This window comes from Brachyistius frenatus, unplaced genomic scaffold, assembly GCF_029030835.1.
Source record: "Brachyistius frenatus isolate BFR_SWC_R1_liver_20210118 unplaced genomic scaffold, ASM2903083v1 Contig_28, whole genome shotgun sequence".
In the NCBI taxonomy this organism is placed as follows: domain Eukaryota; kingdom Metazoa; phylum Chordata; class Actinopteri; family Embiotocidae; genus Brachyistius; species Brachyistius frenatus.
Genome location: NW_027210627.1, coordinates 4,566,241 through 4,593,356, shown reverse-complemented (window position 1 = coordinate 4,593,356; position 27,116 = coordinate 4,566,241). Strand labels below are relative to the sequence as shown.

Genomic DNA, 27,116 nt, shown 5'->3' with positions numbered 1-27,116 from the left:
AAGACTATGACACACAGGCAAGGTTAGACAGCAATGGGAACCGACAATTTTAACAACGCCTCATTTTTCTTCATACTCTTTGTACTTGCGGATCACGAGGGTTGTCACATTTAACAAATTCAATCTTTGCAAGCCCACATCCTATACACATCTTGAATTGTTTTCAAATAGATACTTGAGATGCTCCCGGTACAGAACATCACGATGTGTTAAAGGGCAAATACAACAGTTGTACACATCAAGTTGAGTTTACTTGTTACTGTTAGTGCTCACCAGCCTGCAAAAACAAAGGGTTTAGTTGGCTCTTATATCTGAGAAAATCATATACTGATGATGTCAGCAGGGGTTACCAGGCGGGGTAGGTCTAATAAAATTATGCTGCTGGTTGCATTATGGGAAGTATAAGGCATTTCAGGACTGGGGATCAAAACCTTTTTGATTTTGACCTTTTATTGTTAATATGTCTCCGGTGAGTCTATTAATTTTATAGAAGTGAAACACAAAATCAGCAGAGTGCCCCTTTAAATTCATCTTGAACCAGTGGGAAAAATAAGCCTGGATGTGCTAAATGATTTTGTCTCTGAAACAGAAAGTTTGAACTAAAGTCATGAGTGAGGTCATTGATTAAAGTATAATGTTAGGAATTAATCTTGATTTGTAGTTACCTAATTCGGTCTCTTCAGGATACAAAAAGCAAATGTGCCCTGTTGTAAAATTCCACACAAGCTGAAAAATCACTAATCTCTAAATTGAGAATAAAACAGGCTAAATATCAGTGATAACTTAATGTTCTTTCACCCTAATTATCTCATAAACGTGGATCTACAATTTTCTATACAACTTACAGCTTTCTTATTCTCATCCTTTCTTTCCCCCACTTTATTATCATTTTCATTATCATCATTTTAACTTTAAAAAACCTTAAATCAAGCCCAAAAAGAAAGTTTTTCTACTGTACTACTCTTCTCTTCATCGCCATCCTCCTCCTCGCCATCCCTCCTCCAATGAATATAAATGTTCTCCGTCGCAGAGGGCGCAGGCTAAGTGTTTCTGGTTTCCTTATCTAGAAGGATCTCTATCCTGCTTTAACGAGGCACTTGACCTCCCTCGGCGCTCCCCTACTCCCTGAGTGACGCAAAAAAGTGGGCTGGCGAAGCGCTAAGTGCAGTAGTTTAGAGGACTATCGGTGCGCACCGAAACATACTCAAGCAGACTTCATTTAGAGCGCCTATAGGTCAGCCGTCTCTCTCGGATGTTACACCAACGCAAACACCTTGTTGGCGGAGATACCGGCATGTGTACGGATGTGTCTGAGAGGGAAGACTTTTCCTCAAACTTGTAGCAGCCTCCTTCGTCCAGTAAGTTGGGAGGTTGATGAAACTTTTTCTTGAATGAGTATCCCGCCGCTGGCTGGCACATCTGGATTCGGGACAGTCGGAGCTGTCAAGTCCAGCGCGAAGTTTCAGCCGGACCTGACCCCTCCTCTTTTGTTTTTTTCATCGCTGAAGTTTGAGGCGGAATATTGGAATTGTTTGAATCAAAGTTTCCTCTCTTTATTTTTACTACTTTTTTTTATCTATTTATTTTTTTACTCTTTTTTTTTATTGTAAGGCAGAGAAATGGAACACTCTCTCCTCAGAGTGACGTGCGTCTTGGTGATTATCTGTCTCAAAAGGTGAGTTAAATTTATAAGTGATGTCTGAATTTAAACTAGAATAAAGTCCATCTCTGTGCTTATTTAATCCACTTAAAGAGCATGTTTGTCTCTTCACGACTTGTTTCATACATTTTTTTTTTTATCATATCCTCAATTGCAGTAGTTATTAATAGGATTTTGAGAATAAAATTAAATTATGAACTACAACAATAAAGTAATCTTTCATTCATGCAAGTACATGTTAAATAACCCATAGTTTTCAGGCAGCTGTAAAAATAATTAATTTACATAATGAAAAAACAGGCGAGAAATAAAACTATTTTTTTTCTATTGCAATATTATCATCTGTCACAAATGATCTGTTTCTCATTCAGCCCCCTTATTCACAAATAATACTGGCAATTGATAAAAAGTTGCCTTTCATAGAGTCCGTTGTTGCACCAGATCTCAGAGCAGGAAACCCAACAGGTAGCAACAGAAGCCTAACTGAAATTATGATTCACACAGTGCAATGCCACCCTGAAAGTATAGCACCACCACACAAACAAACAACATTTAATGCCATGACATTATCTATTTGTTTTAAATCCAATGCTACTGGCTGCTTTTCAGAAAAAGCAAAAAACCTGGTTTGTGAAAGTTTTTCTTTGATTAAAAAATACAACAAAGTCGTCTAGAAGAGACAACTTAAATTACACGTGTTGACGAAACTATAAAAGCAAGTAATATACAAAGTACTATGTGTGTCTGTGTGTGTCTGTGTGTGTGTGTGTGTGTGTGTGTGTGTGTGTGTGTGTGTGTGTGTGTGTGTGTGTGTGTGTGTGTGTGTGTGTGTGTGTGTGTGTGTGTGTGTGTGTGTGTAACTGCACATGCTTCACTGCACCTGGGTATTTGTGTGTGCATGTCGAGATGTGCTAGAGTATGTGTGTGTGTGTGTGTGTGTGTGTGTGTGTGTGTGTGTGTGTGTGTGTGTGTGTGTGTGTGTGTGTGTGTGTGTGTGTGTGTGTGTGTGTGTGTGTGTGTACGCGCGCTTGCTCAGAACTATGCATGCTCCTGACTGCATGCACGGTTGTGTGTGTTTCAGTCATACAAACACTGAAACACACAACTGGTGTTTTACTTGTAATGATAATGAAAAGACAAGTCGGGCACCTTTCAGCTCTCAAGCTATCATCAGCGCAGCATGTGTTTTCCTTGTTACTGCTGTTACGGTTTCCCTGTGAAGTAGAAAAGAGCTCAGACCGCGCTGTCAGCTGAATTACTATTGTTCACATGATTGATCTGCAACAGAAGCTTCAAAAAGTTGAGGGTAGAGACACACCTTAGAGCCAATAAGATATCATGGGTTAAAGTATTTCCTTGTGATTTTATGAGGCAGGTAAGTAGTTTTTTTTTCTCAGCGTGAGTGTATCCAAAATCTATGTCGACAATGGGCAATCATGCCAACAGATGATGGTCAGGGAACAAAATTAGACTTAAATTAACAAGAAATGCAAACATGTGTGTTTTAAGTGCATGTCTAAATCAACATTTTATTTGTGAAAACCCAATATGATCCAGCAGTCTTCTCTATTCACTCAATGTCAGTAAGCATTGTCTATTTTGTCACCAAACTATTTTGTTTTGGTAACAACTTTGTACGATCATAAACTGTATTAATCTGAAAAACTAAAACAACAGATCTGAGAGAGTGCTTGCCCCTCTAACCGCCAGCATCTGGAGATGGTTTTACAAACGTTAACCCACAGTATTTGTATTTTTGAGGTTTTAAAGGAATCAATTATATGGGGGACCATCAATCAGGGCATCTTTTTGGTACTGTGGGAACTCAGCATGGGGTGACACCCAAGACACTTGAACAGAAACCCTACTAGTCCTAATTAGGCTGTTTTGACCAACAAAAGTGAATACAGCAGAGACAAAAGATTTGAGTTGTGCGTTTGTCTTGTCAATAACCCGACCATGTGCTCCATGCAGGGTAGACTCCAATGAAATCTTGGGCCTGAAGCTCCCCAACATCGACCCTATCCTGAATGCCAACACGGTGTGTCTGACACTGCCAGGTTTGACCAGGCGCCAGCTGGAGGTGTGCATGCGTAACCCAGATGTGACAGCCTCAGCAATCCAGGGAATCCAGATTGCCATCCATGAGTGCCAGCACCAATTCAGAGGTCACCGCTGGAACTGCTCCAGCCTGGAGACCCGCAACAAAATACCCTACGACAGCATAGTCTTTAAAAGAGGTCAGTTTTATGGTCACTCTGCTTTTCAGTTTCTGCCTTTCTTTATCGACATTTTGCATCTCTTCCAGGAGGAATTTGAATTGGGGGAAGCAAAATGATACATTTTCAAAATTATAATATACACATCACTGAATACTTACAAGGCTTTTAAAGGGCTAAAGAGATGGTTTAGTAGGCTACAGAGGTAAAACTTCACCACAGGCAACAAGGCAAAAGTGTGGTCTTCAAACAGACTGTGGTTTTCCACCTCAAACACACTTCAATGAAGTTCCTTGAAAGGATAGGCTTAGAAAGATTACCTGCCACAGAGATACAAAAGGTCCCTAAACAAGAGTTAATATAATATAATTCTTCACACAAGAAAGAGATCATTTTCCCCATAGTTACAATTCATCAATGTTATCTTACAAGGCGTCCTCCAAACGGTCAAGTCATCTCTAGTCACTAGCAGCTAGGTATCTACTTTCTAATCACCGCACTGTCGCTTCTCAATAACCCGTACAAAAGAGCAGGTAGCTTCAAAAGCAGTTAGTCACCTCCAAATTACTAAACCTCATGCAGATCGGTTTTCCCTGATGCTTTGTAGTGTTTGGAGCTTTGGAAGTCAGCCACAAAAGGATGAAAGAGGATCTTTAGAGTTGGGAAGCCTTCAGATGGTCTCATCCCAGGTTATTGACTGGAAAAAAAGGCATACATTTCTTAGCAGCCTGAGCACCTGGATAGCTAGCACATCACAAAATGCGGTTGGTAGTTTGAGTGTTGAGTTTAGTTGCCTTTGATTTCGCAGGAAATGAGGGATACGAGAGTGCTCAAAACAGAATTATTATGAGCCCTCAATCCAAATGTTGTATCCAGCATCTTTGAAGCTGTAGAAAATTCGGAGAAATTAGACTTGAAACTGGCTTTGTTGTGCAATGGCTGAGATGTATATCCTTAATTTAGCTTTGGTAAGTATGAAAACCTGAAGATTATTGCTTTAAGACAGTGGCACTGAATTGTTGTTGTTCCCTCTCATTAAAGAAAGAATAAATAAACAAATAAATAATAATAATTTCTAAAATGTGAAAGGACGTTTCCATAATTTCTTTTCATTTTTAATCTTTGTGCAATAAAATCACAAAACTTTACTTTTTGTGACCCTCGTTGGGGACTATATCCCATCATGCCATTGAACTTATATGAGAAGAAACACCCACTTAATTCCAGTATATGCTTTCACACCAGTGGTCTTACTTTCACTCCTTACTGACTCATTGAAAGGCTGTTTGTCATTATTAGTAGAGGCAGTTGCTGGTTGTCTGGCATCCCTGGTTTGCCTCGGGTGCAGAAACTCCAAACCACTGACATAAACAACCTCTTTAAATCGGATGATTCATCTGTTACATGTTGATACGATCCTCTCTACAGAAGCTAAAAAACTGGATACAAGTTAACATGCTGCAGCCATTATAGCATGCAGCTACTGCAAACGGGCAGCACTTTCAACAGGACATGTTTACTGACGAGGATTAGATAGAATTGTTGAGATTAACCCACGTTTACGGTGTGAATGCTCATAGAAAAAAAATTAGTCTCACACAAGGTGTATGTATACCAAAGTGGTATTTTTGCTTTACAAATCATAAATTGTATCCAATTTATTTATGGTTTTTAAAAGCTTGTGCAGCAAAAAAAAATCCTTCTTATGAAATAGATTCAGATCTGGTGTTGGAAGTTTTCTGCTATTTAATTCCTATATCTGATCTCCTAACAAGTTTTTGTGTAGGCTGCAGGTGTTTTACAATTTAATGTTTGCTTTGATGTCTAATTTTACTGCATCAGATCCTGCTCGGATCCTCTCAGGCTCTGGGATCTCTGTGCTGATGGTCTCTGATAACTTTTATGGGCTGATGTTCATTCCCTGTTTAGCTTGCATTAAAACTAGGCTAAAGATGATGCCAGCCAAGACAAAAATAGAAGAATCGGTCCCCCTCTTTCTGTGTCTGTCTTTCATTTCTCCCTCTCCTTCTCTGTCACTGTGTCTGTGTCCTCCCTCGCTGAGCTGCTCCTAATGCTTTTACTTCCCTTGCCAGTGCAAGTGCTTGTGAATTTGCTCTCAGCACTTTCCCAACTCTCTGCGGCAAAAGCATAAACCTGTTTAGTCGGTTTCTGTAACACAAAGTGACAGTTTCCTTTGAATCTTTAATTCATTTTGCCACTTCCTCTGCCATCAGTTCAGCCGGGCGTGCCACAGCTGGTGAATTATTTGTTAGATTGATTTGCTTCCAGTCTTCCGGGGGCCTGCGTCGTGGAGCCCAGCTCAGAGCGGAGCAAGAGCTAAAACAGCCTTTCTATGTATGAGGATGTGCCTAAGTGCCATCCCTCTCTCCTCTCCCACATGGTGTGGGTCAAGGTGGGCGGGTGGAGGAGGGGTGCAGGTTGCGAGTTTGCAAGTCAAATTTGATATATATAGTCAGTGCATTTTCATAGTTTGTGTACACGCATTTCTTTTGGTATAACTAGACAAAGGAGGAAGTCTGGTGATGTATTATAAAGAGTGACAAAGTCTGAAGGAGGTCAGGGGCAATGGGATGGATCACACACAGAACTGTGCAAGTTAACTTACTTAATGTATTTAACTCACAGAACCTAAGTTATGTAAGTAACATACTTATCTTAACTCAAAGCATAAACCTAAACATGTGGTTTTGCTGCATAGTTTTGCTGCCTGAATCTGAAAAACCTGCAACAGCGTCCCAACTTTAACCACGTGTTTAATATTGTTACCATGATGATGAAGGCCTAACGTGCCTGTCGCCAATATTCCATCATATATGTCGTTGATAATGGCCCACTGAGCCGACCAGGAGGTAGAGGAGGGCCCTGCTAGACGTATCTATGGTCCTGATGACAACTGATAACGCCCATTTATTCAGTGGACTGACAACATTGGAAGCAGGTGAATGTGATAACATGTCAATGTGGTGTTTATAGCTTGTTTTCACAGCCTCCAGTTGGCAGCTTGTAGAGATGATGACTTAGCCTCCTTGCTGTCTGAAAATCATCCAGCATCTGGTCAGCTCACTGCCCCATTCTAAGTTAGAAGACGTTAAAACTGATACCATATAAAAATGCCAGTGAACACGACTTGAGACATAGTAAGAGCACATTTAATTGATTTTAAATGTGACAATTGTGAAAAGTTAGTTCAACTAGTTCTGCCTTGCCCGCAAGTAACTGAGCTAGATTTAGACAAAGCTAAATCAGAGCACTGCGGTCATCATTCTGAATGTGACAATTCCCTGACAATAAACTTTGTACTGTATATAAGTATGCCAGAACTACAGAATGTCTCTTGCAAGGTAGATGGATTTTTTTTTTTTTTTTTTTTTTACTTATGGCTGCCACTGGCTTTTTTAAGCACTCAGTGTTAAGTATGCGAAGGCAAAGAAGTGCAGAATGACGGCAAATGTGTCAAACATTACACCATATCTCCAGGTTTTTTTTTTATATATATATAAATGAGGAAGTAACATCAAACAGTGCTAAAAGGGGCAGATCCAGTTAATAGCTTTTTATTTGACTCTAACAAGCAGCCTGAATCATTTCCCCCTTCAAGCACTGTTCTATAAACCCCTAAGTGGTTTCTTTTCATGTTTTCTTTACAAGTTCCATTATAATCTCCACTGTTTTGTAACGCAGTGAGTGACTGCCAGTGGGGCTGCTTTTATGGAACCTGAGGGCACCTTCACAGGCAGTAAGTTGAGCTCTAACAACAAACAGAGGGTAGCACTGCCAGTGATTCTGTCGCACTTCATCCTTCAATATTCACGGATTCCACAATTGGACATGGATCTTTTTTTTTTGTCACAGAAATATGTCAACATGTATGGAGTGTGTTTATATTTCCAGTGTGTGTGTGGTTTTATGTGTGTGTAACAGAAGTCTACTATAACATCAGTCTCACGAATTACAGATCAGTCATGGTAAGGTTACACTCATTACATGTGCTGCATGCAAGTTAGACTTGCTGTCAAGGAGCAAGGTATGTGTTTAAGTGTAAAGGCAGAAGAAGTCACACATTGCATGGAGAGATTACATGCACGCAGTCATTTAACTACGTCCTCTGCATGCATCCATCTGAGTCCATCTGAGTCAATCCGAAGTGATTACAAGGCAAAAGCAGCAGTATGGCATAATTAGCCCCTCTAAGTTAAACAAGTGTACATTTGGCGGTAGGTTTCCATCAGTATGTACGTCTGAAATGACAAAAGAAAAAAACAATAAAAGGATATAAATACAGTCAGCCAGAAAAGTAAGTCAATGACTAAATGTGCCAGGCGTAGTTAATGGTTACAGTCTAGATTAAAGATCCATGTAAGATGGAGAGAGACTGACAGAGAGACAAGGATACAGAGCCAGGAAAACATCCAATGTGGTTCCGGACTCATGATGTTTAGTGCAGTGCTACCGAACGAATTCAGGAACTATCCGACGACTATTCTACTAACTTGCAGCAGATAGTACATCGAGGCAGACTACAGTGTACAGAGGTACACAGCTGTGTATCTTTATGAGCAGTAGGACAGACAGAAGGAGACACAGCCCTGTTTATTCACAGTGTGTGAGTCCCCTGTGAGTCCTCTGTTGGGAGTGGTGAGGGTCTGTTCACATTCAGCTTCGTCCATAGAGAGAGAACGCAAGTGTTTGGAACACTTAATTGCTATTGTCCCAGATGCATCCTCCCGTTTTATGAGTCTTGGTCTGAGTGCATATAAAAGTGTGAATAAACTATTTTGTACATCATGTATTTTGCAGAAAGTACCAAATTTAAATAGCCATGACGTGCAAACTTACAAAGCATCGTGACACAGGTTGCTATCTGAGAAAGTTAAAGCCCGTCTTTAAAAGCCAGAGTTTTAGGGCAAGGAGAATTTTACATCTTAAAGTTGTATCCAGCACTCTTACAACTTTAATGAGGGGAATGACAAATCTTTGTTGCTATTTATTGTGTTATATTGGTCAAAAACATACTGTATATAAAAATGGACATAGTCTCCAGGTCTAAAAAGTTAATTAAAGCCAATGCGAAAGTGCCTTTAAGTGCAATACCACTACGGACAACTAGGGACTGGCTCCAAAAGACTATTTAAAAAAAACTCAACTTCTTTCAAGAAATGCAAAGTCAATCCATTTTTTATGGTCTCATTTGCTAAATCCACTCATTTTGATCAGTGTTCTTGTGGTCCATTTCAAAATAATTCCATAATTAATTTTATATTAGACCTCATAGGTGGGCAGGCATATTGTCCTCTGGTTCTCAGTCAGATTGAGTCAGATCCACCCCTCAATTCTCCCCAGCTCATCCAAACATTGTTTAAAAAATAAAACTAAAACACCAGACTTCAGGCATCAAAAAGGTAGTTCATAAACCAGTGGGTGACTTCATTGTGGATTCCCACTTCAAAAATAGAAAATGAACACCTGCAAATGGTTTCTTAATCATAGATATGTAAAAATGGATCGCTATCTTGCAAATTCATTTTCCGTCCTCCATTTAGCAGATAATCTTCTTATTTCACTTGACAGGTTCATGACACACATACAATGGTATGTTGTGCCTGCAGGTTATTGAAAATTCTACATCAACTCCATTTCGCAGTATAGCAGTTGTAATGCCTCTACAGCAGCTTCTTAAGAACTCCATGCCACATAGCCAAACACTGACATGGTCCTCATGTCAACTTCTGTCTGGGTTTGAGTGTGATGCTTATGTCATTTAGGCAGTAAAATACTGTGTCAGTTTAAAGAGCATAAATTCCTAATGTCATTATAACTGAAAACATGTCTTAGACTAACCTTTAAAACGACATGTTATAAACTGTATACGTCGCAGTCTTTTCTTTCCCAAACCCTGTTTCCTGATTGTGACACTTTTTTTTACACTGTTTTACTGCCACATTAGCCCAAACAACAACACCACTATATTCTCCCTGTACCCACAGGTTTTAGAGAGAGTGCCTTTGCATACGCCATCGCAGCAGCAGGCGTGGTGCACGCGGTGGCCAACGCCTGCTCAATGGGCAAACTCAAAGCATGTGGCTGTGACGAGAAGCGGCGCGGGGACGAGGAGGCCTTTCGCATCAAGCTGCACCGCTTGCAGCTGGAAGCCATCCACCGAGGGAAGGGTATGGTACACGGTGTCATGGAGCACTTTCCGGCTGACCTGCCGGGGCCCCAGGACTCCTGGGAGTGGGGCGGCTGCAGCCCCGATGTGGAATTCGGAGAGAAGTTCTCGCGGGACTTCCTGGATGCCCGTGAGACCTATAAAGACATCCATGCTCGTATGAGGCTTCATAATAATAGAGTTGGCCGACAGGTGAGTGCAAAGTGAGAGGATGTGTGTTTTCCTAAATGTGCATCACTGCTGCCGTATTTGTCATACCGCGTTGAAAGCTGATTTGTAATTTGGTTCAGTTTGCCACACAACAGTTAGGACTACACCTGGCACTTATAAATATTTTGTAAAACTAATCATTGTGCATTATCTCCTTCTCCTATTACCATCACTATTATGTTATGTTCTATATAATTTATTACACAATTAAACAGGTGGGCAGTGGGTGGGTCGAGTGCCACGGGGTCAGAGATAATGTTACAGTGAGCAGCACAAACTGATTTAACAGGTCGACACGGGACTTTTTCTGCTTGCTGACTTCCAGAGACTGTGTGTGTGTGTGTGTGTGTGTGTGTGTGTGTGTGTGTGTGTGTGTGTGTGTGTGTGTGTGTGTGTGTGTGTGTGTGTGTGTGTGTGTGTGTGTGTGTGTGTGTGTGTGTGTGTGTGTGTGTGTGTGCGTTTTTGCATAAACATGCTCACTCTACAGCTTAAGTCTGTATAAAAATAATAACAATGAATTTCTTTTTTTTTTTTTTATAATTTAAGTCAGTTAGAAATTTATTGTAATACTATTTACTGCAGGAATTTCTGATATGATTTGTTTCAAATGGGAATCGTATCTTATCACAACTACGTGACTGGGTACAAACAGAGACTGAAGAAGTTCAAAACATTTTCTGCAGTACTTTGAAGGTCAACAGTTGTTTTTACCTAATAAGAATTGTTTGAAAAAAAAAACCTTAGCAATGCAGTGGAGTGTGAGGCTGCTACACTGGGTGACACTGTCAGTGTATTTTATTTTATTTTATTTTATGAGATTATAACTGGCTTTACTAGTCGTTGAGTTTTTTTTTTTTTATTATTCAGTTATACTTATTTTATTTTTTTTTACATTTGTGAAATTTGTTCGGATAAATTCTGAAAAACAGATGGAAAAAAACAATAATAATTATTCATTTATGTCTTAATCCACAGATGTAGAGATTACCTCTCAACATGTAGAGTATGTCTGGAACCAGTTTCCATCTAAAGCACTCTCTGAATTACTGCATGTTGTGAGAATGAAGTGGTTTTAATGTCACTTTTGAATTATTTTCAGATTATTTGAGTAAGGAGGCCAGTAAATAAGCAAAATATTCACATGTAGAGGCTCAGTCAGTGGACACAATGTACATTTTGTGTCAGTGTGTTATCATTTGCGCTGTTGTAAGTGGCTGGATTGTTTGCTTGTTTTGTTGTTTATTCAGGAAAACTTCAGTAATTTCTCCAACTCTTTCAGAATATTTAACACATTTACTAATCAGTCTCAGAGAAGGCAAATTGTCAATTTAGATTGAAGGTTTTGTTAAAAAGGTGCTACTAGTCATATCAACCAATCACATCAATCGATCAGGGTGTCAGGACCTCTGAAGTTGACTCTCAGAGTCTTTCACATAGGTTTACTGACGTTTTATTTTATTTGTTCTGTTGCAGTAGTAATTACATAATAACCAGATTGCTATGGATGTCATTGTATAGTGTTATGGACTATCTCTTGTATCTATCCCTGGGTACAATATATATAAGCTCTTGTATTTTAGAAAGTTGATGTAATTTATAACATGTTGAGAAGACTAGCCCTAAAGGTTTTTGCTTTGGACAATTCAAGAGAAAGATGTAAATGGCAGTGATAAGCCATGGCAATGTCCAGCACTGTGGTGGAGCAAAGAAGGGACCATAAATTGCTCATTGTTCCCTGTTTCCTCCTGAGTAATTTGGGCTAGTATCTTTTCATCAGTTTACTTCTGGTTTCCTTGATTATGCAGACAAAACACAAATGTGGAGCGCGTCAGCGGGACTCAGCAACAGCTGGCCTCCCTGTAGTAGCTGCAGTTCGTAGAAAAAAATCATAGACGTGGGACATGGGAGTAAACACGGGTGGAGGCTGACATGACATGATTAGTAATGAATTATTGAGCTAAGCAGAGAGAATCATTTGTCTTTTGAGTCTTCCCCTTTTGAGTTGTAGTAAGTATGGTTATGAAACTCAATAACATACATAGCCACAGTATGCCCATGTGCATGTTGTTTTTAATCTATCTACCTCTTGAGGCCACGGGCTTCCCCATAGTTAAAAATGTCCCAGTAGCAAATTGACTTTGACGGTGTCTCACAGCCAAAACGCCTCAGGTTTGATCCTGTTCTGTCTTTGCTTATCAGTCTGTCTTTTTTCAGCAGTGTATCCTATTGAAATGCAGTTTACATAAACACTGAAACCTTCATGTGAATCGTTGTGGTTTAGATTCATAATAATGTAAAAATGCAAAACAATGGTTTGTAATGAGTAATGACTGAAGCAGTCTGCTGACATAATCAATCACAGTTTCACTGTGCTGTTACAGTACATGCAACCTTATTTTTATATTGGCACCTGGAGATGGTTGTATATCACTGTCACCGACTGACCTTAAATATCCTTTTACAGGGACATAATGACACGGGCACCAATTATCTCATTAGCCAGATATTTAAGTGTCAGTTGTATTATACAGTAGCCGCAACCTCAATGACACTGTGAACGTGATCCAGTATTGTATTAAATAATTACCACAGACAGCAGTTGACAAAAGCCTGGCAATGGAAGACATTGCTGCTCATGTTTTTAAAAACTGACAAGAATCACTGTGAAGTAGTGGAGAGCAGAGTCATAGTCAATATTTTGCTCCTTATTTGGTCCATGAGTCTCTTTGGCAGCATCGTTGGTTAGTGTTTGTGATTTAAATATATAAAGGTAATGAAATGTGCCATTCATTTGTCAAGAGTTCATGTGCAGGACAAGATATGAAAAACAACTTTACGTGTAAATATGACATGACAACATGGGACACTGCTGTGTTAGAGGAGGCCAACTTTCACAGGTACAAATGAAATATCAGTAATATTTATGAAGTGAAATGAAATGATAAAATTGTATTAGGTTACAAACAAGTTAATCTACCCAGGCCAGTTCCTTTTGGCAGGTGAAGTGCCAAACGGAAACTTTGAGAAGAGCAACAGTAGCTCAAAGAAAAACAAACTATAACTGGCACTCCTCAACTTCATTTTAATTTACAGTTTGATCTTTCCAGAAGGATATTTAGAAAGTCTAAGTATTGGCTCTCAGGTTCCTCGCAATAAATTTTGTTTTCAGCGTGCCAGGCTGCAAATGTCTAGCCAAGCAAACAGAGGCATCCATCAATCAAGACAAATTTTAACTAAAATTGATCAACTAATACATTTCACAGAGAATACACCTCATACAATATTGTGGTGATGACTAGCTGGGGCTGAATGACACATAGTGATCAACACTAATTTTGGATTCAAGCCCGATAACCCAGATGACCTTGGTATGGTTTAAAGCTTGAGTCTTTTGCTACTGACTTGTGTGAAATATGTTTTTATTTCTAAATCTGTAGATAGAATAAGGAGAATTTTTATTATGTGGCTGAAATTACAAAATGGGCTAAATATCTTTCATTGAAAATTAGCTTAAAATGAGTAGAATGGGTATAGAGTTAGCTTCGTACCATCGATAAGGAATTTTAAAAAAGGGTCATACTGACTTGTTGCAGCTCACTGCTTTACTGTTTAAGACAACCTTCACATGAGTACATTTTTATTTTGAAACAGTGTGTAATCTAAAAATATATCTGTCCAATCATGTGTTTTACTACCATTTCAGAAATCATCATTTATACTAACACGCCTGAAAAAGGATTTCACATGATCATTCTTCTACACTGGGCATGCCACTCAAAACAGGTGAAAACCAGGTATTTGGTGACCTATTAGATTGTGTGACCAGCAGTGTTGGTTGGGTTTAGGCATGAGGAGTGAGATGGGGAGGGTAAGAATATCAGGCCAGGTCACAGAATCTGATGGGTCAACAAATAGGGTGCAACAGCGATGCTCCATGTAGGACTGATGACGCTGCTGAACAGTCAATTTTGCAAATTGCTTGATTACTAGCCTGCGTCCTGCACATGAAGGCCGTACGAGTCCGAGATATTTGCATGATTTAGACACATAGACAACAAGGTCCGCAACACCTGCACTTATCCGTGTTGATTTAACCACTGGTAGTCAACCCTGATGTTGTTTGCTTTTTTCAAGAAAAGGGTCACGTGATAGGGGAGTGACGAATCAGGAAAGACATGGCGTGACTGATAAGACCCAATCAGGAACCAAACATGGGCGTCTGTTTTACTGTTTTCGCCCATCCAGACAAAAATGTAAGCCCGAAGTTTTCAGAGTAAAATGGAGTCAGCAGCATTTTTTTTTTTTTTAAATCTCCATTTCAGGTATTCCAAAACATCAGAGTAGTGTGAACGCGAGGTGTAAACACAGCAAAAGTTGTGTTTTCAATCAAAGAACTTATGTATTATTGTGGCCTAATAGTTAACGCCTGGCTGAAAAGGAAAAGCAAACGAAGACAGAAAGCAAAAATAAAAAGAGTGTGTGTGTGTGTGTTTGTGTGTGAAGTGGGGAGCAAGGGGTGAAGGATCGAGAAAAGGAGAGAAAGGCAGCACTCCAATGAGTCATCGCAAAGCTGTTACTGTAAAATACCACGCATCTGATGACTTCAAGTGTTACAGAAAGGCGCAACAAAACCCCATTTAGACCTTGCGACACGCAGACACACATGTGCGCACACGGCCCCTATCAAACAGAAACCACTGACAGATGGGGCCTCAAAATAATGCCTACCTTTCCCGTGTGTCCTTCCTCCCACCAACCCACCACTACCTCCCTCCATCCACCCCCGACCCCCACCCCCGCCGCCCCAGTTTCTCCCCCCCACCCCCCTCCACCCCCACCCCTTCAGAGAACTAGTGTTTAAGCAGAGGAATGCGGTGGTTTCTAGCGGGGTGTGCATGTCGCCTCATGCCCACCCCAGGGTTCTCACGACGTCCCGTCTTGTTTTTAGCCCTAATTAGTGTCTGCTGGCAGTTTGGAAACAGATGTTTAAAACCCTGCAAAAGATGTTAGACTTCAAACACCGGGGCGGAAAGTAGAAAGAGATTCGCCCTTCCTTCCCTCCCTCCCGTCTTCCCCTTCTCCTGCTCTGCCTCCTCCAACTTCTCTCCAGCAGAGCTTTGCTACAGAAATAATACTGTACACCATGGCGGGAACAAGAAGTGTATCTACAAATGATGTCATCATATGAATAATGCATATGCAAAGCACAAGTTGGGCCTGCTGCTTCTTTATTTTTAGCAATTTAAAATATTGGTAAGGTGTTATTATGAAAATGCAAAAAATAATTATCAAAAGTCAAAGAGATTTTTTTTGTGAGATTTCAAGCTCTGTTTTGATTATTTTTGTAGATAGTGGTGTTAATTTGGACTGAAGAAAAACACACTATTGCTCAGTGGTAAAAACTGTTTTTAAAGATTCTTACATGTTTAAAGTGGCTGCGTATAAAATGGAAACACGTCACTGAGCAGTAAAATTATTGGAAGCATTTATTTTCACCTGAGCGTTTTTGTCTACTGTTTAAAAGTTCAAACCTCAAAACAAATGCTTGGCACACTTCCTTGTGTTCATGTTGCACAGCTTAGAGCCATGCCGAGGTTCTGTTGAATCCTGTCTGTTCATTAGGCAGGTGGTGACAGTGCTGGCGATGCAATAGTCTGCTGTGTTACTGGCAAGCAACTGCTGGTAATTACAATTTACCATCAGGGCCTGACTTCAGGGGAATAAGAAGAGATGGTGTGCACCTTTGCAGGAAGGAAACTATACATTTCAACTTCTTGTGGTTACACATCTGAGACTGATTCTCTCCAAATCATCATCAATGGTTATTATCATGATGATACTTGTGTCTTTGGTATATTTCACTCTTGGCCATCTTTAACAGTACCTGAGTTGGGGTGCAGGGGCAGCAGTGTGTAGGCTGCAGAAACGTTGTGTCCAACGGTACAGTGCAGTTTTGGGTTTAAAGTCACAATTAACCTGCAGTTAGAGTGTCTTCATCATCTGTAATACAACGCATTTTTAGGGTACGCTGAAATATGAAGGCTGGGTATGGTTACAAAAGGGATCCTTCAGGTCCAATTAGGAATGCTAAAAAATGGGAAATGCATTAGTGAATATGGTGGAATACAACATATTAGAAGACTATAGACCTCTACCCACAACAACTTCACCTGCACCATCGGAGGAGTGAAAGAATGGCACCAGAAAGAGTTTGTGATTAGATCAAGTGGCAACCCGCTGTGACATGAGTCAGACATTTTGGCTGTCACTATCTTGTTTTATTCTGGAGCCAGAAGTGACCATATTTGAATGATCTGCAAAGGAAAGAGAGGTGAATATAACTTGATCTGACCAAAAACTTTAGGACACTATGGCCGGCAACGTAAACCCATCCATCCATTAACTATACCCGCTTTATCCTGAACAGGATCACGGGGGGGCTGGAGCCTATCCCAGCTCACATTGGGTGAAGGCAGGGTACACCCTGAACAGATCGCCAGTCTATCACAGGGCCAACACGTAGAGACAGATGGAAACTTCATGCTCTCATTCACACCTAAGGGCAATTTGTAGAACCACCAATTAACCTGAGACGCATGTTTTTGGATGATGGGAGGAAGACGGAGTACCCGGAGGGAACCCATGGAGGCACAGGGAGAACATGCAAACTCCACACAGAAAGGCCCAGGCCCGGATTTGAACCAGGAACCTGTTTGCTGTGAGGCTTTAGAAAATGACACCATAATGACTGGTGGAAAAAAAATTGTTGACTTTGTATTTCATGAGAGAAGTTGACGCTTTTTGAATGGTAGTTTATGGAGTCAGGTTTTTTGGGGGGAGCCAGCCCCTACTGGCCCTCAGTGGTATTGCAGGGGAACTTCCACATTATTCTCACTTTTCAGACCCGGACACTACATCCATCTTTTTTTATACAGTCTGTGGATTCGATTCAGTCACCTTCGAATCATACTTGGACAAACTAAAAAAACTGGACGAAATGTACACAATTTACTTTGTGTATGTCAAGACCCATCATTACTTAACTGAAAACACACCAAAATGTATTCAAGTCATAATACATTTGAGCAGCACCCCTTCTAGAGTCATCCAAACCAGCAACAGATCCTTTTTATGGTTAATTTAACCATTCAACCATGACAAACTGCTCCTATGACGCTATTCACGTTAATTCATTGACTCAGAACCCACACAAAAAGCAAAATGTGTTTGATCAAAAAATAGAAACATTAGTGCTGGGTTAGTCCTGTGCACCTCAGAGGCCCTTCTCATATCATCAGTGGTGTGCATAGCATTCCTGAGTCCTGACAGTGCAGAGGCAGAGCATTTGATCTGACCTAACATGCACTGAACATGCGCCAGTGCATGCACACACACATGCATGTGCATATGTACACACACATAAACTTGTGCCCACTCCAGCCTTACAACTCTTTCTTTTTTTACGTACATGCGCGCGCGCACACTCGCCCGTAAGTATACACAGAGGCAAATGTTTCTTAGTAAAAGCTCAGCAGGTGGAAGTGCTTATGTTGGTAATAACATTTTATTAGACTCTCTAAACGAGAGCTGTGGACATTGTGTGCAATTAACAGTGAGTACATACTGTGCACATGGACACAGACGCACACACACTCAAATGTAGTATAGCTCTTACTGTATACTGTATGCTCAGTAATTACATGTCATTGTGCTTGCACGTGTGCATGTGTATTTGTCTGCGTACGCTCAACTGTTCTTTTGAAGTGAGGCGTTTGATTTGTTTGAAGTGATGTCTGGGTTTAATGTGTTGCTGTGGGATTTGTTTGTGTGCTTTGATATCGCCTTGGCTTTCTGCTCGGCTTTAAAGAGTCCTGTAGTAGATTTTCTTTGAACTGACAAACTCAAGGCAGCCTGCAGACTAGTCTGCCGTTTATCTGCGAGAAGGGTCGACTGTGGGACAGATAGACGTTAGATTAGGATTTTCCCAAATGCGGTTAGTGACGATGACACAGGGATTGGCCAATGACTAAATTAAAGGCGCCCAAAAAAACAGGGACTAAGTCATAAATTTTTGTTGTGCAATGTAGCTGGTTATGACAAGCAATTAAGTCGCCCAACTTCTGTACTTCCCCATGGTGAACTTACAGTATTCTTTGCATATGGCAAATGTTGCAGAAGTTGTTTATTATTTAAAAAAAAAAATGAAAATCTTCTTGCTTGCATCCATCGTTTTGAAGAGTAGCGTTGGGATCACATATTTGACAATAAAAAACACAATGCAATGCATTTTCGCTAAAGAAGGAAAGGCAAGGTAAAACAAATTTTCATTGCCATCAGATATTTCTAAGTTTTAGTCTGTGCCATACCACAGGGTTGTTCCTGTACTACAGGTCATCATCAACTGCCTCATAACCAATGAATCAGTCCTGACTCAGTCAAATCTTTGTATTCAATGAGGATGACCAAATTGAGTCTAAAAAGTGTGGTAACATTTCACCTTTGGCACACTGCAGTCCGGGATCACAGTATGTGTTGACAGGGCTGCAACAAGCGTGTGCATGCAGGAATTGAAACACTGCCACATTAACTGTTCTAGAAAAAGAAAAAAAAATGTAATTATTAAAAACACTCAAAAAAAATGTGTCATATTGGACACTTAAATTTATTCTAACACAAAATAAAAATGAAATATTGCGTTAAATGACTAAAAAGTGGCTTAATCAGCTATTAATTGTCAGATCTGTACAAAAAAAGAAAAAACAGGACAAAGTTTGTAGTTTATTTCATCCACTCCTTCAGATATCACAGTAGTCTGCTTATACTTTCCCCTGGCCTACTGTATTCTGTAGCTTCCAGTCCTGTAGTCTGCCACCAACATGTTGTATTTGATCTCTGTCTGGGGGTTGTGTTTTATGGATGCCTCTGTCTACTCTCTAAGCCAATTAAAACTTGCCAGATGTTTGTTTCTCACTATGGTCCACCATTGACTTTGAAGCAGTTACATCTCTGTAGTGTATGTGCAGTGTGGGCCAAAGTGTTAGTCATGAGAAAGCATAAATTAACAGGTTTCCATCCTTCCAAATGATAATATTCAATGCAGATTCATTTACCAATTTTATCAGTTCCAAGACTGCATTGCAAGGACTCGAGCGTGCAATGGGTCTCATATTATGGACACTTGTTTTCTCTGAAAACAATCAGCCATTTTCCCTGGTTAACACAGTGACCTACTTCACTCTTCCCAAACCGCGGTTCTAGACCCACGCTGAGTCTCTGGATACATTAACATACGCCATAGTAACTGAAAGTAAGATCGACAATATTTTTACATCTTGCATTGCCAAGACAATCAGTGATGACAGTTTAGATAGGACTGCTGACTGCAATCTAATCTACATGGCTAAAAATGGCAGTGGTGGCTGAGCATAGATAGAGTATCAGTTAGATGGACAGGTGATTTATGATAGCACACGCACACACACACACACACACACACACACACACACACACACACACACACACACACACACACACACACACACACACACACACACACACACACACACACACACACACACACACACACAAACGGTCTTTGTGTATCAAGTGGTGTTGGGACAACAAAGAGATAATCCAAAAATAATCTCTTCCTTCTGTCATCCCCTTGTTCTCACACCTCCCCTCACCACTGAATTTACTGTACCCCCCCCCCAACAATAAATCATTGCATCAGATTTCTTCCTGTTTTCACAGTAAGGAAATAGATTGTAAACACAGACAAAAAGACAGACACACAACATGTATCTGTGTTGTCTCTCTTTCTCGTCTTTGTTACACACAGTCATAGCCGCAGGTACAGATCAAGAAGGAACGGGAAGAAACCAGAAAATCACAACCTTTCATTTGATCATCAATCAACCAGTCGGATTCTTAAAGTGGTCTGGATCTGGAAAAATACAGTTTAATTTTTTTAAAGACAGACTGCAAGTTCATAATTTTAGATCAGTCACCAACTCAAAAAAATACCTCTTTGCAGACTGTCATCTTCTAAAAATAGAATAAATCAATCATTCAATCCTAAAAAAGATACTCTAAGTGAGACTACTTTGAATAAATAAAGGTTAAAAAAGCATTAGAAAAGGCAATGCCATGTATCTGAGCTTCTGTCAGAACATGTCTTTTGACAATCAAAACTCATTTTAACATGCAAAGGGATTTTTACCCTGTTTTTCATTTGAACAAAATGTTCTTAACTAATGCTCTTTTGTCAGATGAATCAGCACTTCACATGTCATACTGACAGACCACTTCTAATATAGCAAGAGCAGACAGCTTCCTCATTTCTTATTACCTGCTGAGGGTCTGATTTGTATCTGTTTGCCTTTCATCTTCATGCCAAAAGAATATTTGACATTTCCCCCAACACACATAAAGCAGTTATTTTCTTTTGTTGAGGTTTTAGGAGCTCACAGTCAGAGGAAAGGGTGTGCAGCATGCCTCGTGCGTTTAATTAATAAATACACCCTGAAAAAAGAACTCAGATGTTAATGCTTTGATGCAGCATTGGCAGATGTGCTGCATTTTAAATTGAGAGCAATTCCCCCATAAATCTAAACAACTGTTGTAAATCTCACCATTCTTTAAAGGTTTGGGCTTCAGCTCAGTAGGAATAAGTTGTAAAGCTAATTGGCTTTGTCTGACAGAATAAATCTAATTTATATGAGGCACTGTACTTTTGTAGTGACACATATTCCATTAGAAACAAAGGGTGCAACTGATCGGTCTGGCACTCCTAAGTCACTGTTTCTGATTTACTTTAGTCATTTGTAAACAATGAGTTAAAATCTTGCTAATGTATGACAATCGTTAGTCAGCAATGGGTCGATTGCAATCAGTTTGTTGATATATTCAGAACTGAATTAATACGTTTAAAGACCAATTCATTACTTCGAAAGATGCACAAGTGTGTCAAATCCTCTGCCACGTTTCCATAACACTTCTTCCTGCCATTTTCTCGCAGCCGCTGCCGTCTCAAAGACATGGAAAGTAAACGATCGCATTTGGGTTCACATAAGTCATTTTATGTAAGTAACGATGCGCACATAAATTCAAGACATTGCATTACTTAAAAGGAGTGTACGTTAGCTTTTGCTTTCTCATGGGACTGGAACACCAGACTCCTGGATGAAAATCCGGTGTATGTCCCATCCAACCAGCCACTTACCAACCCCCTGCCTCCACAGACCTGGTCACTTCTGCTCCATCCCATACCCTCACCTTTGACCCTCCCAGGGTCAAGGTGCTGTGAGTGTCTTTCTGACGCCAACAGCTTTAACAAATGTTAATATTTATTTTTGATGCTCAAATTTCTTTCTTTTTTTACCATTTTACAGCTGCTGCTCTTCTAATGATTGTGTATGGAATCGGAAAATGCTCTTTGACACAGTGTGCATCATGTAATGTGTATGGAAGTTGTAGTAACAGGATTTGGCCACTCTGCCAAAACAGAGTGAGAGCCCAGTGTTTCTAGGAGGATTGACATTAAAGCATTTGATATGGAAGCCAGAAATGCTGCACACCTGACAAGCAATAATTTTGAAGACATGAGAACATCACCATATGCTGTGTCTGCATCAGGAATACGTTCAGTGAACTGCTCTACTCTGACACACATCTACGTAAAAACTTTCTAAACACGCTGCTGTGGGACATAATCTCCAAAAACATTTTGTCTTTCTTTTTCTTCCCCCGCATTGTACATTTGTAAGTAGAAATAACACTCTTTAGCTGTTTTTGCTGTTTCTACTGTTACTTTGAAACCCCTCTGGTGCTGTGAATCCACCATCAAACAGTAGCAATGTGGATGCAATTATGACTCTTAAGGTCAGTTTGTCTCTTTAAGGTTTAAGTGGGCTGGAGCGTTTCATGATTACAGACTTTGCTGTATGTTTAAGGCCAGCACGTTTGTGATTCTGGGGTTGCCTCTGTCCCGATGTAAAAACTGAACCAGAAGCTGCAATCTGAACTCAGTGCAAGTGCTGTTTGAGCTATTATAGTGTTGTTTACTATAAAGCCGTACTGCCTCTAGTACCTACTCGCCACTGATCACAGCCCCTTTAAACTTTCTTTTCAACACTCGGAATAACAGTAGAACTATGTTTATCCAAAAAGCACACTTCTAAGTCACTTTCTGTAATCCTGAAACTGCAAATATTTTGCATTCTTTCGCATAATTATTATAATACACCATCTAAATATGTTTAAGCTACAACACCAGCGTTGCTAACTTTTCATTTTCTCTACTGATCCACATTACTGGAAGGTTTGATGAGTGATGGGAAGATAAACAGATTTACAAAAGTTGTATATAATTAGTCTAAATAATAATAAAAAAAAATAAAAAAAAACAATGTTCACATATTCTAAATATAACTCCTTGAACACATTTTGCACAGTTGCAGAACACAGTATTCCCCCTATCAAACTTTGTAACTTTAGCTGGATGCATCATCTTCCCTGCTTCATAGTTTTTGTGACAATGCCCTCTTTTAATTATTTAATTCTGTAGCTCCTTTCTAAAGTACACATGCTCATTTATAACTTTGGCTGTGTGGTGAACAGGAGGGTTTTCTTTGGCTGCACGCTCCACTTGTTCATTCTGAACAGATGAGTCAAGCGTCGCTCCTTTACTCTGCATTGTTTGCTCAACTGGGAAACCCGCACAGCATGAAATGGTGTGTCATACGCATAATATGCACTTTGCTACATTCAACAACTTGTTCCCTCTCAAAAAGGTTGAACAGAACAAAGAGCCAGAAAAACTGACTCATCTGATCATTGGCAACGATCCCAAATGACCTTGTTTCTGAGATTGTGGGTAACAGGACTGCAACACTCAATAGATGCAAGAAAGGACTCTCGCCGGGCTCTGGTTTTTTTTCTCCTTCTATGCTTCTTCTATGCTTCTTTTTTTTCTCCTTCTATGCTTCTGTTCGTAGTTTTTCCTTTTTAATGGACAAGACTGTAATTAATAATGGAGACCGTTTGACTCAATAATGTCTAAACAGGGGAAATGCACCACTGTATCACACAAGAAGAGTCTACAAGATCAATTCTGCACACACATCTTTTATCTATGCATAGGTACATATCACAATGTACACACAAGTATACATACACACAACAACTCCTTTGCTTGTGTCCATGGTCATGCCTGTATGTCTGCCGTTTTTGTCTCATTCTGTGTGAAGTGAACGACTATGCGGGTGACGCTCATATTTTGCGCGTGTGATAATAATTACCCGTATTGCTATCACATGTGTAGTATGTCCTTAATTGCGCAAGTGTCCAGTCGGTGTGGTTGTGTGTGTGTGTGTGTGTGTCTGTGTGTTGATAGGGGTGGCAGCAATACCATCTGTCAGTAGTCTGGGTGGCCTGGTGTTCCTCTTGGTAATTGGATCTTAAAGTTTAGGACGGGTGATGACTGATAAACACACACATACATACACACGCACATGCTAACAGAGATGGACAGAGCTCATGCCATGTGGGATGTTTTTATGTGTTTTTTTTGTATTCTGTACCAATGAAAAGGGATAAGGAGGTCCATGCAGAGTTGGTCCTTCTCTACTGGGATGTTTCGTGTTAGCACTTGTTTATGCATGCAGGTGCAGACATCAAAAAGCATTCTTTTAGACTTCATAAATGAATTAAATTGTGTGGCTACATTTAGGTCTACAGCCAGCTCAGCTCAGCTCAGCACCTCTGGCTGTTGTTATCCATGTGGTTCCATTGGCCAGCATTAAACCATTACAGTGGAAATGTGAAAATACTGCAATGCTCTGATGCCTAATGTGCCACTAAATGTGGGTCATACTTGGAGTCATTACTTGATGCCAAAAGATGAATAATGACACGACTGTCTGTTTGGGTAATGCCTGCATCCAACGGTGTTATTTGATATCAGCATGTTTAACAACACACTCAGAGTTAGACCACCTGGATTTTCAACGTGGAACCAGTGTTTCTTTAAGGCTGTGTGTGTCATTCAGTATAAAGTGGAACAGCGCCTGGGTTACAAGAGCAAATGAAAAACAATAAATATATGACAGGCAGTCTACAACACCCTGTATCTACATAAATTAAACTTCATATGCAACCAGTAATAAAGAAAGTCATTAATCCTTCTCATTTTCTTTATTTCCGCCTCCTCCTCTCACTCACTCGCCTCTGCTCACTTCCTTACTCCATCCCACTCACTCCTTTTGTCTGTCTGGCCTGTGTTTTTCCCAGGTGGTGCTCGACCACATGAGAAGGAAATGCAAGTGCCACGGGACGTCCGGGAGCTGCCAGCTGAAGACCTGCTGGCAGGTCACTCCAGAGTTCCGGGTGGTGGGCTCAATCCTCAAAGAGCGCTTCCACATCGCCACGCTTATCAAGGCTCACAACCGGAACACTGGACAGCTGGACCACTCCCACCACAACCATCACAACCACCACAACCATCACAACCACCACAACCATCACAACCACCACCACCACACACATCGGCGGCGGCCCAGCATCAACGAACTAGTCTATTTTGAAAAGTCGCCGGATTTTTGCGAGCGGGACCTGGGCTCAGACTCGGCGGGCACGCAGGGCCGGATCTGCAACAAGACCAGTCCTGGCATGGACAACTGTGAGAGTCTGTGCTGCGGGAGGGGCCACAACATCCTGCAGCAGACACGGAGCGAACGTTGCAACTGCAAGTTTCACTGGTGCTGCTATGTGGTCTGCGAAGAGTGCAGGATAACAGAGTGGGTCAGTGTCTGTAAATGAAGAAACACACACCAAAAGACTAAAACTAAGAAAACTAAGAAAAAGAGAGGTTTTTTTCAATCCAGACTTTTACTTTGAAAAGGCAATATGACTGTAATATACGTGCCCCGTTCTTTTTTGCAGTGGACTGCAGTTTTTTTGCAGAAAAGACGAGCAAGGACAGAGTGTGAAGCAGTTGAGCCAACAGAAAGATACGTGTATGTTGGTAAAGAGTGTGCACATGCAGCGTAAGCTGCCACAACTCAGAGAGCTTGGATGTGTACTGCCTTCCTCTTGGGGCCAAGGAACATATTTATATCAGATATATATCTGTTGACTGACATACAGCTGCATGACATTCAAGCGAGCAAGGAGGAAGTTGAAAGTAAGCCGTGGGTTGCAAGCAGAAAGAAAATAAAGTTACGTCATAGCAACAGCAATATAAGATCTGCATGAAATTTTAAAAAAAAAAAACTATATATTTTTCAAACAGAAAATTAGTCCTTCAACCACCAATACTATGACTTATAGTGTCGCATAAATCCAGCCATGTCATACAGAATCAACCATGTCTCCTATCTACTACAAACAGCAACAAATACAGACCTTTTCACTTGTTGACAGCACAAGATTTGGCAAAGCAAAACATATCTGGAGCACTTCAGGATTTTTGTGCCTTTTTTAAGGGCAGTTCAGATGTTTAAGTATTTATTTATACAGTAGCAACTATCATGTTGGACGTGGAATACATCAGGTGACTGTTTGACTCAATTGACATTCTGTTGTCAATATTACTGTTGTATGCATAACGTTAAACTCTGCCAGCAATGATGGTATCTGGCAAGCAATACATTTTCACATTTTAGTAAAAAAAAAAAAAGCCCCACAACAGACTGGACTATTGAAATTGTATGATTGCATTAACAGGCCAAACTTATATAAGAAGTGATGGCCCCTGAAGAAATATTCAAGCAATGCTAAGGGGCTTAATCTAAAGTCAATCAAACGCCTGTTATTAACTGTAACAACTCTAATTGTTGGTGTTGATTCCTGGGATTCCTCATATCAGACCCTCGCAATTTTAAACATTTCCTTTCCTCTAATGCAACATGTTGGGATAAAATTAACACAAACCAGCTTCAGTGTAAAAACAACTACCACGACTGTTGAAAAATCACAGTCTGAAAACCATTGAGCTTGTACCACTGTTTTCAGACCTCCCTAAAACACAGGCCAGATGCATAGTCCCGAATTACACTATCCCAAATGTACCATGTGTGGTCTGTTTTGTGTGTGGTATGTAATGTAAGAGGACCGTCAGAGTGCACAGTAAACCTTCACTTAACAAGTATAGTTTTCATCGTCAACATGATCTGAATGGCACTGTAAATAAAAATGAATGATTCTGCACAAAAAACATCAATAATTTGAAAGTGCCTCAGGAAACTGAGTGCACACGAACCAGCTCGAGTTCCTCTCACTATAAACATCCCAAACTGTCATCAATCAAAGTGTTTCCTGTATTGTGATGCGATGTACTGTGTGCAACACTGTAAGCTTCTTGTACTATATCTACACTCACCTTCACACTTCTTTGATGTGTACGACAGGGATATTCTGATGTCAGCTTCAAAGTATATAACTAAGAACAGTGATATGGATTTCTGCCTATGTACATTTAAAAGATCATATTTTCTCTCAAGAAAAACTTGTATGAGTAAGGCTCCTTATCAGACAGTGTAATTTATTTCAAGCAAATATGTTTCTGTGTTGAAAGCAGAGAAAGTAAAAAAGTCTGGGATTATTTTTCCAGTGTAACAGATTATTTTGATTCTGATAAGTAGTTTGCACATACAGAACTGTGTCCAGGAAAACTCTGGGAAGATATCAGCAATATGCATTTTTTTGTCATGTCATAAATGTAATGTATGTATGTATTTTTATGTTTTAATATGGTTATTATCTAAGTTATTTTGTTTTTGTGGATAACTTAATATTTGTAAGACAATAAAGAGACCATAATATTGAAAGGGGGCTTTAA

At 40.1% G+C, this 27,116-nt stretch overlaps 1 protein-coding gene across 1 annotated transcript; it reads left to right on the top strand.

Moving 5' to 3' along the window:
• The first annotated feature begins 1,610 nt into the window (after positions 1 to 1,610).
• On the top strand, positions 1,611 to 27,116 carry wnt10a (wingless-type MMTV integration site family, member 10a). The gene is made up of 4 exons (XM_069698936.1): positions 1,611 to 1,675; positions 3,635 to 3,900; positions 9,885 to 10,258; positions 24,569 to 27,116. The coding sequence occupies exons 1-4, from the start codon at positions 1,620 to 1,622 to the stop codon at positions 25,094 to 25,096; spliced, it is 1,224 nt and encodes a 407-aa protein (XP_069555037.1). The 5' UTR covers positions 1,611 to 1,619; the 3' UTR covers positions 25,097 to 27,116.

Bases quoted from the DNA above. Each gene is read 5' to 3' on its own strand.
- wnt10a (XM_069698936.1), top strand. From the start codon at position 1,620: ATGGAACACTCTCTCCTCAGAGTGACGTGCGTCTTGGTGATTATCTGT. The intron at 3,901-9,884 runs GTCAGTTTTATG...CTGTACCCACAG, and splicing joins CAGCATAGTCTTTAAAAGAG to GTTTTAGAGAGAGTGCCTTT. The intron at 10,259-24,568 runs GTGAGTGCAAAG...TGTTTTTCCCAG, and splicing joins ATAATAGAGTTGGCCGACAG to GTGGTGCTCGACCACATGAG.